This window comes from Mobula hypostoma, chromosome 1 (assembly GCF_963921235.1).
Source record: "Mobula hypostoma chromosome 1, sMobHyp1.1, whole genome shotgun sequence".
Lineage (NCBI taxonomy): Eukaryota > Metazoa > Chordata > Chondrichthyes > Myliobatiformes > Myliobatidae > Mobula > Mobula hypostoma.
In genome coordinates this window covers 74,741,968-74,757,392 of record NC_086097.1, presented here as the reverse complement: position 1 = coordinate 74,757,392, position 15,425 = coordinate 74,741,968, and the positions used below count along the sequence as shown (strand labels likewise).

Sequence of the window (15,425 nt, the reverse complement as noted above, 5' to 3'; positions counted from 1 at the left end):
AGAGTACTGTGTTCATTTCTGGTTGCCCTGTCAAAGGAAGGATGTGAAAGCTTTAGAGAGGGTGCAGAGGAGGTTTACCAGAATGGTGCCTGGATTAGAGAGCATGTCTTATGAGAAAAGATCGAGTGAGCTGGGGCTTTTATCTTTGGAGTGATGGAGGAGGAGAGGTAACTTGACATTGGTGTATAAGATTATGAGAGGCACAGATAGAATAGACAGCCAGCACTTTTTCAAAGTTCAAAGTAAATTTATTATCAAAGTACATATACATTACCCTATACAACTCTGAGATTCATTTTCTTGCGGACGGGCACGGTAAGTCCAACAAACACAATAGAATCATTATGGACAAGCAACCAATGTGCAAAAGACAACAAACTATACGAATACAAAAAAATATATAAAGTGCAAAGGTCTTAGGCACATAATGTATATATAGTTAGGGTACCTAAGACTTTTGCACAGTACAGTAGTAATTTTATGTTTTGCACTGTACTGCTGCCGCAAAAAAGGAACCAATTTCACGAGTGAGTGGTGATAAACCTGATTCTTATATGGATCTATCGTGGACTGAGAGTGGGAAAGGGGTAGGGAGAGGGGAATCATAGTTGGGAAAAGGGGAAGGGAGAGGGGAGTGAACTGGAAGCAGCAGAGAACCTTCTGTAATGATAAACCAATCATTTGGAATCAAATTACCTTGGCTGGTTTTCATGGCTGGGTGTGTCTGCACCCATGCCAGCCCCCATCCCATGTACTCTTCCTCTGTCACTTGTCTCACACTCCCTCCCACGGAACTCCACCCTCAATACTCCCAACATCCTTTGTTCCCACCAGATTTACAAACCGCTGTCCGCTCCATGTTGACAAATACAGTACAGTGCAAAGTCTTAGGCATCCCATCTATATATGTGCTTAACACTTTTGCACAGTACTGTAAAATAAGCAATAAATATCAAGAATATGAGAAGAATCCTTGAAAATGAGTGTATAGCTGTGAGAATAGTTCAGTGATGGGGCGAGTGAAGTTGAAAGAAATTATCCCTTCTGGTTCTGGCCTGATGGTTGAGGGGAAATAACTGTTCCTGAACCAAGTGATGTTGGTCCTGAGGCTGCTGTACCTTCTTCCTGAAGGCACCAATGAGAAGTGAGCATGTCCTGTGTGGTAAGGGTCCTTCATCATGGATACTGCTTTCCAGCGAGAGCACTCCATGTAGATGTGCTCACTGGTGGTGAGGGCTTTACCTGTGCTGTACTGGGCCATATCCACTAATTTTTGTAGGGTTTCCATTCAAGGGCATTAGTATTTCCACAGCAAGCCATGATGCAGCCAGTCACACACTCTCCACCACACATCTATAAAAGTTTGTCATAGTTTTAGCTGACACGCTGAATCTTTGCAAACTTCTAAGGAACTAGAGACGCTGCCATACTTTCTTCCTAGTGGCACTTACATGCTGGACCCAGGACAGATCCTCTGAAATAATAACACTGAGGAATTTAAAGCTGCTGACCTTCTCTATCTTTGATCCCTGATGAATACTGGCTTATGGACCTCCAGTTTCCTCCTGTCACAAGGCAGCAATGGCCAATAGCAGAGGACATCAGTTTCAGGTGAGTGAAGGAAAGTTTAGGGAAGATGTCAGAAGTAGGTTTCTTTGTACAGAGTGGTGGGTGCCTGGAATGCACTGCCAGGGGTGGTGGTAAAGGATGATACAATAGTGACATTTAAAAGACTAGGCACGTAGAAGTAAAATTGTTACGGACTAAGTAGCAGGGATGGGTTGAAGGAGTGTTAGACTGATCATGGAGTAATTTTATATTGATTGGCACATCATGAATTTAAAGGCCTGTACTGGACTGTACCTTTCTATGCTTATGTAACATTGGTTAGGCCACAAATATTGTATTCAATTCTGAACATCTCACATTAAGAAAAACATGAAGGTTCTACAAAGTACGCAGAAAAATCCAACTTGAACACTTCTTCTGTTGAGGGATTCCAGACATGTTTAGACTGGAAAAGCTGGGGCTTTTTGCCCTGCAGCAAGGAATGTTGAGTGGAGGAAAAATGAAATCAGAAAACTGCAGATATTAAAAATCTGAAATAAAGGCAGCAAATGGTGAAAATGTTCAGCAGAACGAGGAGCATTTGTGGAAAGAGAAACAGTTAATGTTTCAGGACCAGGGTACTTTATCACAATAGCTAATCATTTCCAAGGTAGTGCCCTTGACCTGAAGCATTAACTGCTTCTCCTTCCACAAATACTGCCTGACCCGCTGAAGGTTGAGTGAAGATGTGATTGAAATGTACAAGGTCATTACTGCTTTAGCAAAAGGAAATACAGAAAAGCTGTCCCCACTAGCAGATGGCTCAATAGCCACCAAAAACAGATCTAAAGTTATGAACAAAAGGTACAAGAGGTGAATTAAAGAAAACTTTTTTTTAATCTCAGTGATTATGATGTGAAGTTCACTGTTTGGCAAGCATGATAGAAAGATGACTTTTAATAGGGAACTAAATAAGCAGTTCAGGAAACAGTCTGCAGCGTCAGAGGGAAAGAACCGTAAATGGAATTGAAAGGAGCCAGCATTTACTGGAATAAAGGGCATCTTTCTGTGCTAAAACCTCATTTGACAAGCAGTGTAGGCCTAGAATCACGTGGTGATAGGGTATTTCTAGGCTGGAAGAAATGATGGATAGAGGTCAATCAGCCATGGTATTCACTGCTGAAATACTATTCTAGTGACCTCCTGCTGTGAGGTCACGATTGGGTTTGGCTATAACAGTGGTCCAATTGAGGCTCAAAGAGGAATAATACATACATGGGTCTAGTACTGGAGGACACTGGCTTCCATGCAACCATATTCAAGACCTTCAAAAGAAAAGGGAATGGGAGTAATCAGAGTCAAGTTAAAGAAGTAAACAAACTGAGATGATTCATTACAGCTTTAAGTAAGGTTTAATGATCAATTGCTGAAACAGATGACCCAAGCTGCTGTTTATACTGAAGCCACATTTAAACAATAAGAGGAAAGGCAGACACCAAACAAACTGAACATTTTTCTTAGAATCTGTTTTGTAACAATCCACTATTATTTATAGTTATTATTTAAAAGATTACAGAATTAGGAGCAACTTCATTTGACAGTTCGATTGGACATATACCCCAACAGTTTTAAGATGAATACAGTTACAATGTAATTGGAAAGGTTAAATCTTTATGAATCCTGGGCTTGAAATATATCAGTATCCAAGACATGATAGAGAATTTCTTGTTACTGCGTTCATTTTAAATGCTTTCAAAGTAAATGCACAAACTTATCAAAGTTGCAAACTTCCAAATAAATTATTTTGAAGCTTTCCTCCTTCATAATTAGTCATGGAATAGAAGAGAATGTTAGCAGAAGCACTTCAATGCACCTGAACTAAGTTTCAGAAGGAACAACCAAATGAAGATCCTATCTATTGAATAAACTGACACACATTTCTGATTCCTCACACATTTCTTTTGACTGGATAAGTCGACATACCATGTAAAACTGAACTGTTCATTTGGTTTTATACCACTGACAGTCAGAACACATCCTCTAAACGCTTACACGGCTGTAAACTACATAGAATGCAGCTTTCTGAGGCAAGGGCATTCAGGAGAAGTTCTTTTAAAATTGTACAACACTTGTCATTGCAAAGGAGTCACGGTGCACTTCTTTAAGGTTTGGTTATTGTATATTTGTACATTATTAAGCTCTCAACTTCTCAGTAAACATCCCTTGCACATAAAACTGTAATCATTTCTCAAAGGAGAAGTCTGGGTTAGCCCCAGTCTCAGTAAGTACCACACATTTAAGTGCATTAACTGCAGTACACAAGACATACGCTTAGCTCTATTTATAGAACAGACCAGTAAAGAGTCACGGCAGACAGCAACTCACAAGTATATGATACTTGGATCTTACAGAACACATCTATAAAAAGCAGTCATAGTGTTTAATAGAACAGTTACAATCAATAACAGGCAGGTCAGTCAAGAGGTTCGTCTAAGCACAGAAACTTCAGAATAAATTAGGATCAAAAAGCACTAAGGATTTCATGTTTATATCAAAAAGTCGGTGGCATTGTTACCATGGCAAATATTTGATGCTATAGAGCAAGTAAAATATATCTAATGTTTTTCCACTGTGTGAGTTTTATGGTTAAAAAGATGACAGGAAAGTGAGGGCAAAGGGATGGAAATACTAAAACTTTGCAACTTCAGTTGTTGCTGCATTGGATGTGAACTGGAAACTTATTTGTACACCTTTTATGTTGGTTACAGAATATTCAGTGCCAACTTTGGGTGGAGAGAGAGGGATAAGAAACGTGAAAAATAACAGAATAATGCTCTCACGATAAGTGGTCATTTTAAAAGTTGGAATTAATTTGCTCCATGTCCATTAGCAGTGAACAGGGCAGTTATTAGGAAGATGACATAAATTGACAATCCACATTACTTTCCAAATCTAGATTCATGCTTTTCCGAAACATACATACATATCAAAACAATCACTCAGTGAAACTTTTGCTGAGTTTATGGAACTAATTGATGCAACAAAAAGGTTGCACAAAACCTTCACTGTCATGCCATAGTTGGAAATGGCATGGTTTCACCTAAAGTGGAAACTTAAATTACATTCCTACCTTTGAACAAGTAACTTCATTTATAGCATCTGCTGCTTGGAGTTTTTAGTTTTCAATTTTTATCTTACCCACTCAGAGTCCAGATCTCATCATCTACCACTTTGAAACTGAAACAAACAGATATCCTAAGGGAGATGATAATTAACCAATATGAATGAAGATAAAGAATATAAGGACCTTTTAAGATTATTTAAGAAAATTTTCTCACTCTTGTACATTTTGTTGGGATTGAGATTGACTTGCTTTTATGTTGTTTTTTTTTGTTGAGTATGAGATGGCCATCACAGACTCTTCTACAGATAGGGTAAATAGTACCTGTTGAGGCAGACACGGGCATTGCTTTGAGGTGTACTCTTTCTGCCACTTACGCAGGGTTTCTGTGAGCTACTGGCACATGGACTTGAGGTTCTCAATACCATTCCAAGTTCTCCTTCTCCACTTTTAGCAGTCATGGACTAGAAATCATCAAGAGTCAGTGGAGATGTTACAGTTCTTCACGGAGGCCCTGAGCACGTAATTGGATCTATTTTTGCTGATTGCCTGGTAATCTTTTCCAAGACAGAGCTCAAACTAGCAAATACCAGAAATGATATTCTTCTGCAGAAGTAATGCATTAAAATACAGCAAAATGTCATTTATTATTAATTGCTGAAAGTTTAAGATAGATGATTTTTTTTTCTTCTGCCAAGTCCAAAATTTTGAATTAGATTTCCAGCACCAGAATTCTTCCCTTCTCCAGAACTAGAGTTCGGATGTTAGAAAGATTAAACTATCTACAAGTCTTGACACAGACAGGGATGCTGATAATGAGAGGTACGTGTTTGTAGTTCTTGGCTGCTCACAGAGTGTGTTGGTGAAGTAAAGCAGAAACACTGAATGTGTTTTTCTAAAGAGGTATTATGGTGACCTAGGGCAGCAGAAGTTCAACTAAAGTTCAGGAGAAATGTTGCCAGCAGTTAGCACTGCAGGAAGGCAAAATTGCTTCCGGATTCACCTCTTTCCACTGTCAATGCTGGCTGTTGTGTGGTGGTAGGTTATAATGTCTTCAGGGAAGCAATCTTTTAATAGTATTCCACGTTCACGATGACAATCCAAACCCTCAACAAATCCACACCAGTAGATCACTAATCCGGGTCCAAATCTGAAAATCAGATGTAAAAGGTTATTTTTAAATTACATTCAGAAAACTTGGTTGTCTTAATTAAACTCATCTGGCTGTATTATTTACAATTTTCACATAAGTATCTGCATATTGAAGGTGATAGCTTTATCAAAGTGAAAATATGCAAATGAAAGTCGCTGTCCCTTGACAAAACATGTGCTGTATTGATGATATCCAGGAGGTATTGATAAGGTGCTGCATCAAATTTTACTTTAGAAAATAAAAGCTCATGGTTGAGCTGAAAACTTATTGGTATGAATAAAAGATTGGCTGGCTACCAGGAAACAGAAAGCCACTGCAGGAAAATTGACTAGACTAACAACTAAAATATTACTCTGTAAAGAGGACAAATTTCAGATTGTATAATGTATATATACTCTGATATTAAATGTACTTTGAAACTTAGAAAATTTAAGGAAAAGTTGACAGACTGTGCTTCTATTCACTAGGGTTTAAAAGAACGAACTATGACTTGATTGAAGTATATCCTGAGTGACCTTGAGAGGATAGATGTGGAGAGGATGTTTCCTTTTGAGGGAAAATCCAGAACTTGCCAGAGTCAGTATTCTAGAATTTTCTGCCCTCATGGTGTTGTGAATCTTTGAACTCCTCTCCTCAAAGGGCAGCAGAAGTCAAGTCCTTGGAAATTTTAAAGGCAGAGTTAGATTTTTGACAAATTAGCGGGTGAAAGATTACTGATTAGCAGAACTGCAGATTTGAGATTACAACTGGAGTAATTGATACCAGATTAAGAGCAGGAGTAGACTGTTTTGCAATTCAATAAGATCATGGCAGCTCTGACTGTAACCTGCACAACAAAGAGGCTGCATTCATTGAGTTAAAGTAATAGGACATGCCTATTTTATCTCTTGCACTGAAAAATATACTTTGGGGATTTATCTGGGACATGAGTCAGAATGCTGGGCAGCATGACTGCACCAGTTGGTATTTCAGGCTAATCAGTATCTTTGGCAGCTGCTGAATCTGATGAATTAGATCAAAAGTTTCATATCTTCCATGAACAAGAAGAGTTAAAGAGTGCACTTACATTTTCTGCTATTTCTGCCAAGATCAACAAACAAAGCTAAATTTCACCCATGTTTCACTCGGTTCAAGATAACAGTGGCCCAAATAATGTCAAGTGGCACTATTTTGAAGCCATATTGTCATTGGATAGAGTCTAGGTCATTCTGTAGACTTAGAATGTTTGTTTTGTTATGTTATAGCATGTTCATCACACTATATTTATTGCAAACATTATTTCTTCTCTCTCTAATGCAACTCATACTCCACAAAACTGAACGGTCTCTGTGTGCTCCATGCCTGAGGATACAATAATCTGCCTCTGAGGGGCTGTCACTTCCCAACTATTGGGAAACTGTGCCAAAAGGCAACAATTACATCCATAGGATTTCTGTGGAGACTGTAACCTAGTCTGACAAAGTTGCAGCTTCCATGTGAAGGGAAAAGTAAGAAAATAACAGAAGATAATGGGCTGCATATTTATGATGCACTCCATCAGGAAACTGCATGGAGAATTGTTGATGATTGCTGAGGGTATGCTTTACCTTTCCTACGATGACTTATAATTCATCCACTTTGGCATGTTACTCCACAAAACAAATATTTTGGAAACAAAATAGTAAAAATGTTAAAATATCTGAATGTTTAAAATTTAGGGGTTGATGAAAATATAAATGTCAATATTTAACAATTTTTATTTGCTGCTGTACATAATTGTCAAATTTATTACTGTAAATTAAAACAATTGACTATTTTAAATACAGAGTAATGGTTAAAAAATTGCTCTAAATCTAGGAACTGGGGTGCAGCCTTTAAATGGATATGTTGAGCCCACCGGGCTTTCTCAGGAAGTAGCCCTGTCGAATAGTTGACCCATCAGGAATTCGGGACCTTCAGCAAGAGTTCATGAAGATGTAATCACTATCAATCAGAACCTGTCATTGCTTGGTCTGTACATTAGTATCAGAGTTGTTCTTACAATGAGATTCTAAACAAGAAGCTAGATTCTGTGCCTGATGCTCAACTAGAAACTGCTAAGTTAGTAAACCATCCTTAATAATAGGAAAAAGGTTAATAGGCAGAAATGCACTATTGTTATTCACACTTCCAGTTGTCTTCAATGTTTACTTAAAATTATGCATGCTAAGGTTCTAGCACTGATCCACTGCATTTATAACATAACAAATCTGAAAGGAAATTATATTTTCACACAAATTATATCCTTTGTTTCTCAAATTGCAAAATTAAGGACACAAGGCAAATTATAAGGATTTAAATGGTTCCACTAAGTTCTGCTTACATAAAATAAGGATGATGGGAAATAATTACTGACATAGTCAATTAATAATATACAGTATTATTTTGCAAACAGGGGTCAATTACCAATGAATGATAATCAATAATAGTATCTTTGAAAGTTTTCAAGCAGGCATATCATATATAATACTTTGTGTAAAACATTGACTAGCCACTATTTACTCAAAATAGACCAAACATGAAGGGAAGAAAAACAAGAATTGCATTAAATGATCACAGGATGCATCCAACAGTAATTAATTTGTTACCCATCTCAGAGTATGTCTGCTTTGAGCAAATCAACCACGTCTTTAAAAGATGGCCAGCTCAGACACAATATAACATATAAGAAGAACATTTCTGCCTCTGTATCTAAGAAATCAAAATTATCAATAACTTAAATTGCAGAGTACTAGAATATTGGCAAATAAATCAGAGCAACATGTTAAAATAGCATAATCTAATACAAGTGAAAAATCTGAGCAATAGCAATACTATAATTTGCTTTATGCATCTTACCCTTAAAAGTTTATATTCAGTAGCACATTCTAAAGAAGTTTGGTCTCTAAAGGATACTCTTAAAACTTACGTACATTCTTTGGAATTTGCTTGATTTATGTCCCAAATGATTTTGTCAGTTAAATGTAAGATTGTTCAACTTTAAGCCAGAGCTCAAAAATTAAACATGAACTGAGAGATTACTACTGTGTATTGAACTAACATGCAATTTTACCAAATCCAACTCTTTAGTTTGTCTCACCCATGATTTTGCTAAGCAGAAAAATTAATTAACCTTTAAGTGAAATTAATTTGCATTTCAGTGACACAGAAGCTCCAGATAAGTCCTTTATAGATTAAGTTTAACCTTACCATTTTAGCAAATACATGGAGCCACACAATATCTCCGTGGTAAAGTTCAAAGTAAATTGATCATCAAAGTACATATACTGTACATATGTTACCATATACCATCTTGAGATTCATTTTCTTTCAGTCAGTTACAGGAAAAATAAAGAAATGCAACAAAGTCTTTGAAAAACACATACATACTATGAATTAACTAAAATGAGAACCAGTCTTCAGGAAATAAAACCTGTACAAAATTTAACTTCCAACTCCTAAATGTGGCAAGTAAAACCAGTTATGGAGCTGAGACATTCTGATACAGTCCCATTGAAACTACATAGGAAAGGCAATAGATGAATGTTGCTGCTATTAGTACATTGTTAAAGACATATCCCTGGTACTTTTCATGGATACATCTTTAGGGCATCGTTCAGGACAGATCTGTTTTGTCATTTAACCTTCTGGTTGGGATATTCATTGAGCCATTCTTCAACACTGTAACAAAAGAGGTATATTTTGGGTGTCTGCGGTTTGTTCTCAAAGATATTTGGAACAGACACAAATGTTGAGCATATTAATGTTAACTTTTTGTATAAATAGTAATAAATCGTTATTTAATAAAAGCATAATTATACTTTGTGACTTGTGAATCACATTGAAAATCTTGCTTTATACAATTGCATAACTTAGTGTAGTGGTCCAATTATACTATCAATATTTCACCTGAATAAGCTCCCTCTGTTTCTTCCCAGGCTGACTTAAGTATTTTTCTTAGCTTGCTTTTTTTTCCAGCAATACTGTTGGTTACCCAAATGGTAGGAGTATGGAGGGCTGTGGTCCCATTGCAGGTTGATGGGAGTAGGCATTTAAATGGTTTGGCAAGACTAGATGGGCCAAAGGGTCTGCTTCTGTGCTGTACTTTTCTATGACTCTTATGCAAGATGCTGAATGATAATGAACATACAAGTCACTTTGTTGTAATAATTATATTGCTATATAGAGTGCAATATTATCCTCTGTCCATCTTATATTTTAATTTTGGTGCACCAATCACAATTTAGTTTGTTTTTTTGTGGTCTCTTAAATTGTGTAAACATTGACATTCAATAGAATGAATCTTGAGCAGTAGATAGTGGGGAACATTAGTTTTTGAACAATTAATATTTAGCTGGCTATGTTTGCGGCAAAGGTGCCAAGTTGTTTACCTGGTGTACCTTGTAGGGCATGAAAATGCCTGACGCTGGCCTCTCAGGCCTGAGTCAACATCATCACTCTATCACTACAAATCTATAATTCAGCAATCTTTATTCAGCATTTGACGAACAGGACTATTTCCTATGCACCTTGGTGGAATCTCAATCAGCTTAAAGTTAGTAAAACTTTAAAACTGTCATTTTGGTTTAACTTCAGAATTGTGGAAGACATGTCTTTGAATTCTGCAATTTAGTTGAAGTACTTCTTTCAATATTCCTTCCCCTAAATTGCAACTGTCTGAACATCTAGGCATCTAAATGAACAACACATTCATATTCATCTACACTAGAAAGAAGAAGCGAGAACAAAAAAAACATTCAGCTTGTTGTTTCTAAGCCAGTGGTTCATCAAAGCATTGCAAACATAATCAGACCAGCCTGCTCCCCTGAACATTCACTTCCCTTACGCTTGCTTCAAACCATCCCATTCTTACCCCCACCATCTTCACCTTCCCATTTCTTTACTTCTCACTCTCAAAGCAAATTTCTCAGATAAAGAAATTTCACCTCTGCCCTCATATCACTCCTTTATGGACTCTAAATTGATGACCCACACTGCTTCCACAACCAGAGGAAACAGTCTTTCTCAATGCACCTCATGAAAAACCTCTAATATTTTTACAAAAATAGCCACCTTATTGGTTATTTAAAAATAAAAGTAACCACATTATTGGCACCTCACTGCCATAGATAAACCTAATACTAGAGAAAGCTGAGGAAAACAAGAGGAGAATAAGAAAAGATATGGACAAGGAAAGATCCTTTATGTATATAAAGAGCAAGATGATAACTAAGGAACCAGTAAAGTTGGGTAGAGACCAAAAAAACAAACCTATGACTGGAAGTTGATATTCTTAAAGAATATTTTGTGATTCTTACAAATGAAGGATGCACAAAAGAGTTGAGTATCTTTGAAAATTTGATAACCTCCCTCAGAAGAAATATATCCCATATTTGTCAATGAAACATGGGAGAAAATTGTAAAAATCAGTTGAACTACAGTTTTCAATCTCGTCTGGCTACAGAAGGGGTGCCAAGAGGATTGGAAGACTGCTAACATTCTACATTTGGATAAAAAAGGGAGGATGGGATAAATTACATAACAAGCTAGTTAATTTAACATCAGTCATAGGAAAATTATTGGAATCCATTCCAAAGGACATTGTAACCCTTCATTTATAAAGGCACAGATAAATAAGGGACGGCATAGATTTGTCAAGGGATGGTTATGAACAACCAACTGATTTCTCTGAGGGAACAAGGGAATCATTGAGGGCAGTGTACTGGATGGATTTTTATATAGCAGACTGATCAAAAAAAAAAGCCCAAGAGAAACAATAAAAATTGAACCCAGTGTTCTTTAAATAGCATTTACTCTGAAAGTACTAAGACAACTCAATGGATCAGGCCGCATCTGTGTGGAGGAAAACAATATTTCAGGTCAATGATCCTTTTAGAATTGGAAAAGTTAAAAAGCTTATTTTTTATGTAGCAGAGAAAAGAAGGGATGGGGAGAACAAGGGAAATATGTGTGATAGAGAGGAACCTATGATTGTCCAGGAGCACATTATTTTTGGTTCCAACCAATTATTTCATGAAGGAGGGGAATTAAAGGAAGACAAAACAAGAGTTGTCTGGAGACACAAGAGATTCTGCAGGAGCTGGAAATCTTGAGCAACACACACAAAATGTTTGAAGAATTCAGCAAATCAGGCGGCTTCTATGGAGGGAAACAAGCAGTTGACATTTTGGGCCGAAACTTTCATCAAGGCTACCCGGAACTGAGAGATGCACAACAGAAAAGTCATTGGAAATCCAAAGTAAGGAAAAAGCTGGAAATAATCAGCTGTTTCAATTGAATATAGTGTCCAAAGGGCTTCAATGTGGCCAAATGGATGAAGAAGTACTGTGCTTTCTACACTGTTCCTGGAACAGTGTAGAAGGCTGAAAACAGAGAGCAGAGTGGTTTGGGATGAAAAGTTAAAGTTCAGTGTCAAGCTTGCATACTGAATAGAGGCTTTCTGCAAAATAGTCACCTGATCTCTGTAGGTTTCCTCCACACAGAAAATACCACATCATCAACATAAAACTTTCAATTTGTTATCAAGTCTCAGGGTGTACTGTGGCCAGATTACTGGTCTCTGGATTACTGTTTGGAAATTTAACCACTGTGCCACCAAAGTACCTGCAAGACTACAGACCTTATGTTGTAAAGCAGAATTTGCTTGGGTAGCTCCTTTTTGACTGTCAGGCACAGTAGCAATCTTTGTGATGTAAATGTTCTCTGAGTTGCATGACTATGAAATTGATCTCACATGGAGCAACTTCTTTATCTGATCTCATCTGCTCCAAATAAATGGTGGTGCTGAGAAACAATGCGGGTCTGAGGTACGTGTACCTCTTTGCAAGACACACAGAGCATTCTTTATTCCAGTCTATCAAAATCTCTCACCTCACCCTTTTCCCAATAGACCGATGACCACAATGGCATGTCGTTCCATTCTCATGCCAAACTACATAACTTCATCAACTTTGCTCCCATTTTCCACCCTTCTTTCACCTTCATATGATTCACTTGTAATACATTTTCCTTCTTCAGTTCTGAGGACAAGTGAATAATCAATGTCCACCATAGCTACCACAGTTATATTTCTTACCATTTCATTTCCTTTAAGGACACAGTTCCATGGTCTGCTTTTGTCATGTCTGCTCTAACAATGCCACCTTCCATACATGTGCTTCTAAGTTGACTTCCTTGTTCCTCAACTGAGGATCACCCTCCAGTATTGTTGAGAGCACCTTGACTGCACCCATTCCATTTGTTAATCTTACGTTTTCCCCTTATGAATGAGGTACCTCATCTTCTTTCCCACTGGCCTCCCTATTTAATGGATTATCCTTCACCATCAGGAGACCAGGAACGCCTAACAGGAAAGACAAGACCAAAGTCAACTTAAGAGCAAACTTGAGAATAGAATGTGCACTTTGGGCAGAGTGAGAGCAGCTGTGTCGAGTTTGGGAACAAATTTGTCTGCAGCAGTTGGAATGTATCCAGATAAGTACTTTTAACCACTTACTGAACAGGGTTCACTGCCAGAACACGATTCAAATTTGCAGACTAGCATTAAATATCCAATAAAAGGAAAACAGGCTGCAAATTTTGTGCACTATTTTGCTTCAATATACACGTGTCATGGGCATGCAATAATACATCTTCCTTTGTTGATTTTATTATGCTATCCACTAAAACGGAGCTGTATATAAGAAACACCCTCCCTAAAAAATTGAGCACACCTTTGCTGAAACTAATAATAAAATATATTATTTCATAAAGGATGTAACAAGGTCTCAAAATTTTACATTTGTGGCACACTCCATGAATTTTTCAGTAGCATTATTTATGTCCTCTTTTAAATGGAGAACGTCTGGTCAATTTACATTCTGAAGTGCAATCAAGATGGAATTTTGTTTGGTCTGTTCATAATTTGTGCAGTCTTCACATGGATCCAGTATGTTTTTAAATATGGAAGGGCTGTACATGGCTTGTTCAAGTCTGGGAATTGACATACAGAAGTGCCAACAAGCCACATTCTACAACAGCAAGTTACAAGAACAAGTAGTAAAAATAAAATACATAATAACCATCTAAGTTGCTTTAAAAGGGAAATGCCTTAAACAAAACTAAAGTTATATTTTATTTTCCAGTGAGTAAACAAAAGAACTAAGGATCAATTTAACACAATGGTACTATGATTTAGCTGTGTTGCAATCATGAAAAGAAATACTAACAAATCTCTTCTGTAAATGTGGCACACTTTCAAAAAAAAATCACTGATTTTACTTATTTTATCTACAACTTTCTTTAAATCATGCAGTTTGCTTCTGCAGAAGGGCTAGATTGGAATGCTTACTTCATCTTTAGTCACTGTAATTAGTTGAAAGTATGCATGGATGGACCAGCTGATTTTTCCATCCAGGGCGAATCACTTGGCTTCTTATAATGTGCCCAAGATCAGGAACTCATTGTACAAAGCAGTTAAAAAAAAATGCTTCTATAACACTGGCACAACACATTTGGTAAAACATGAAACAACATTATAAATTTCTCTCACGAGTTGGATTTTTTTTCTCTCAAAATCTAAATCTCAGTACTGTTAAAAACATTTCCACCATCATCAGTACCAAAATTATGTCTGAAACTATAAAAGGACGAGATATTTATAATCTTAACACCAATGCATGGTGAAAATATACCCAGCTGCAATGCCAAATATTCATACCACTCAAAAATTGGGAAAATCTACCAAATAATGCTTAAGAACGCAGTTCTGTGTTGAAATCTGTACTGGCAAAGCATTCAGTATATTCCTTCTCCTTAACATAAACTTGTACCAAAATTATACATCAGAAATAAACACCTGCTTTGGGCTTTAAAATTCTTTGTAGCTTTTTTTAATGACTGAGATTTCAGTGGCCTTACCATCATTAGTAAGATTTCAAAGTAAAACAATTGAGTGGTTACACACAGAATCACTAATTGCAATAATGCCAACACACAAAAAATGGTACTGAAATATCACTGTCAAACATGCCCTTTACGCAAAAAAAACCAAATCAATTAAAATATACTTAAAGAAACTCAAAGGTGTGCCTTATGAACAGAACAGCTTTTTATTTTCAAGGCTGAGTATTATTCCTATCATGGAAAAAAATAGTCAGAGTTTCCCTCTGTACACAGCAACTGCAGATCTGAATCCTTTAAAATTTTAGGGTAATGTTTGGATAACAGAAGGCCTTTTCCTTGCTATTTTCTCCCCAAAGAGTTTGGACAAAGCTTGTATTGTGCAGTATCCAAGACTTGGAGTGCTGTATCAGTGATAGGCCAGTTAGAGATGGCTGAAAACAACTCGTTAGAGCCAGCCTCTTTATTGGCAAAAAATTGCTAGGCAAACTGTTCCTTATCCTGGGTGACGGAGTACACTGGGCTTGCAAATGTAGGAAACCGTTTTGGGTTTCCACACTTAAAGCGGTGGTCAAGGAATGGATGATTAATAGGTGTTTATTTTTAGGACTTGAACTGGAAGACCATTTCAAGGCCACTGCAAGATGATATCTACATAATCGGAGAGTGCCTTGCACGTTTACAACCTTTTTCTCTGACATCTGG

The 15,425-nt window shown here is 37.1% G+C and overlaps 1 protein-coding gene across 3 annotated transcripts in view; it reads right to left on the bottom strand.

The window, feature by feature from the left end:
* Window positions 1–254: 254 nt before the first annotated feature.
* cdin1 (CDAN1 interacting nuclease 1) overlaps window positions 255–15,425 on the bottom strand; it is a 148,212-nt gene continuing 133,041 nt past the window's right edge. For all 3 annotated transcript variants that reach the window (XM_063050773.1, XM_063050756.1, XM_063050765.1), the window contains one exon: window positions 255–5,819. In XM_063050773.1, the coding sequence (XP_062906843.1) occupies window positions 5,669–5,819 (151 nt within the window). In that variant the 3' untranslated portion in view covers window positions 255–5,668. The remainder of the gene's footprint in view (window positions 5,820–15,425) is intronic.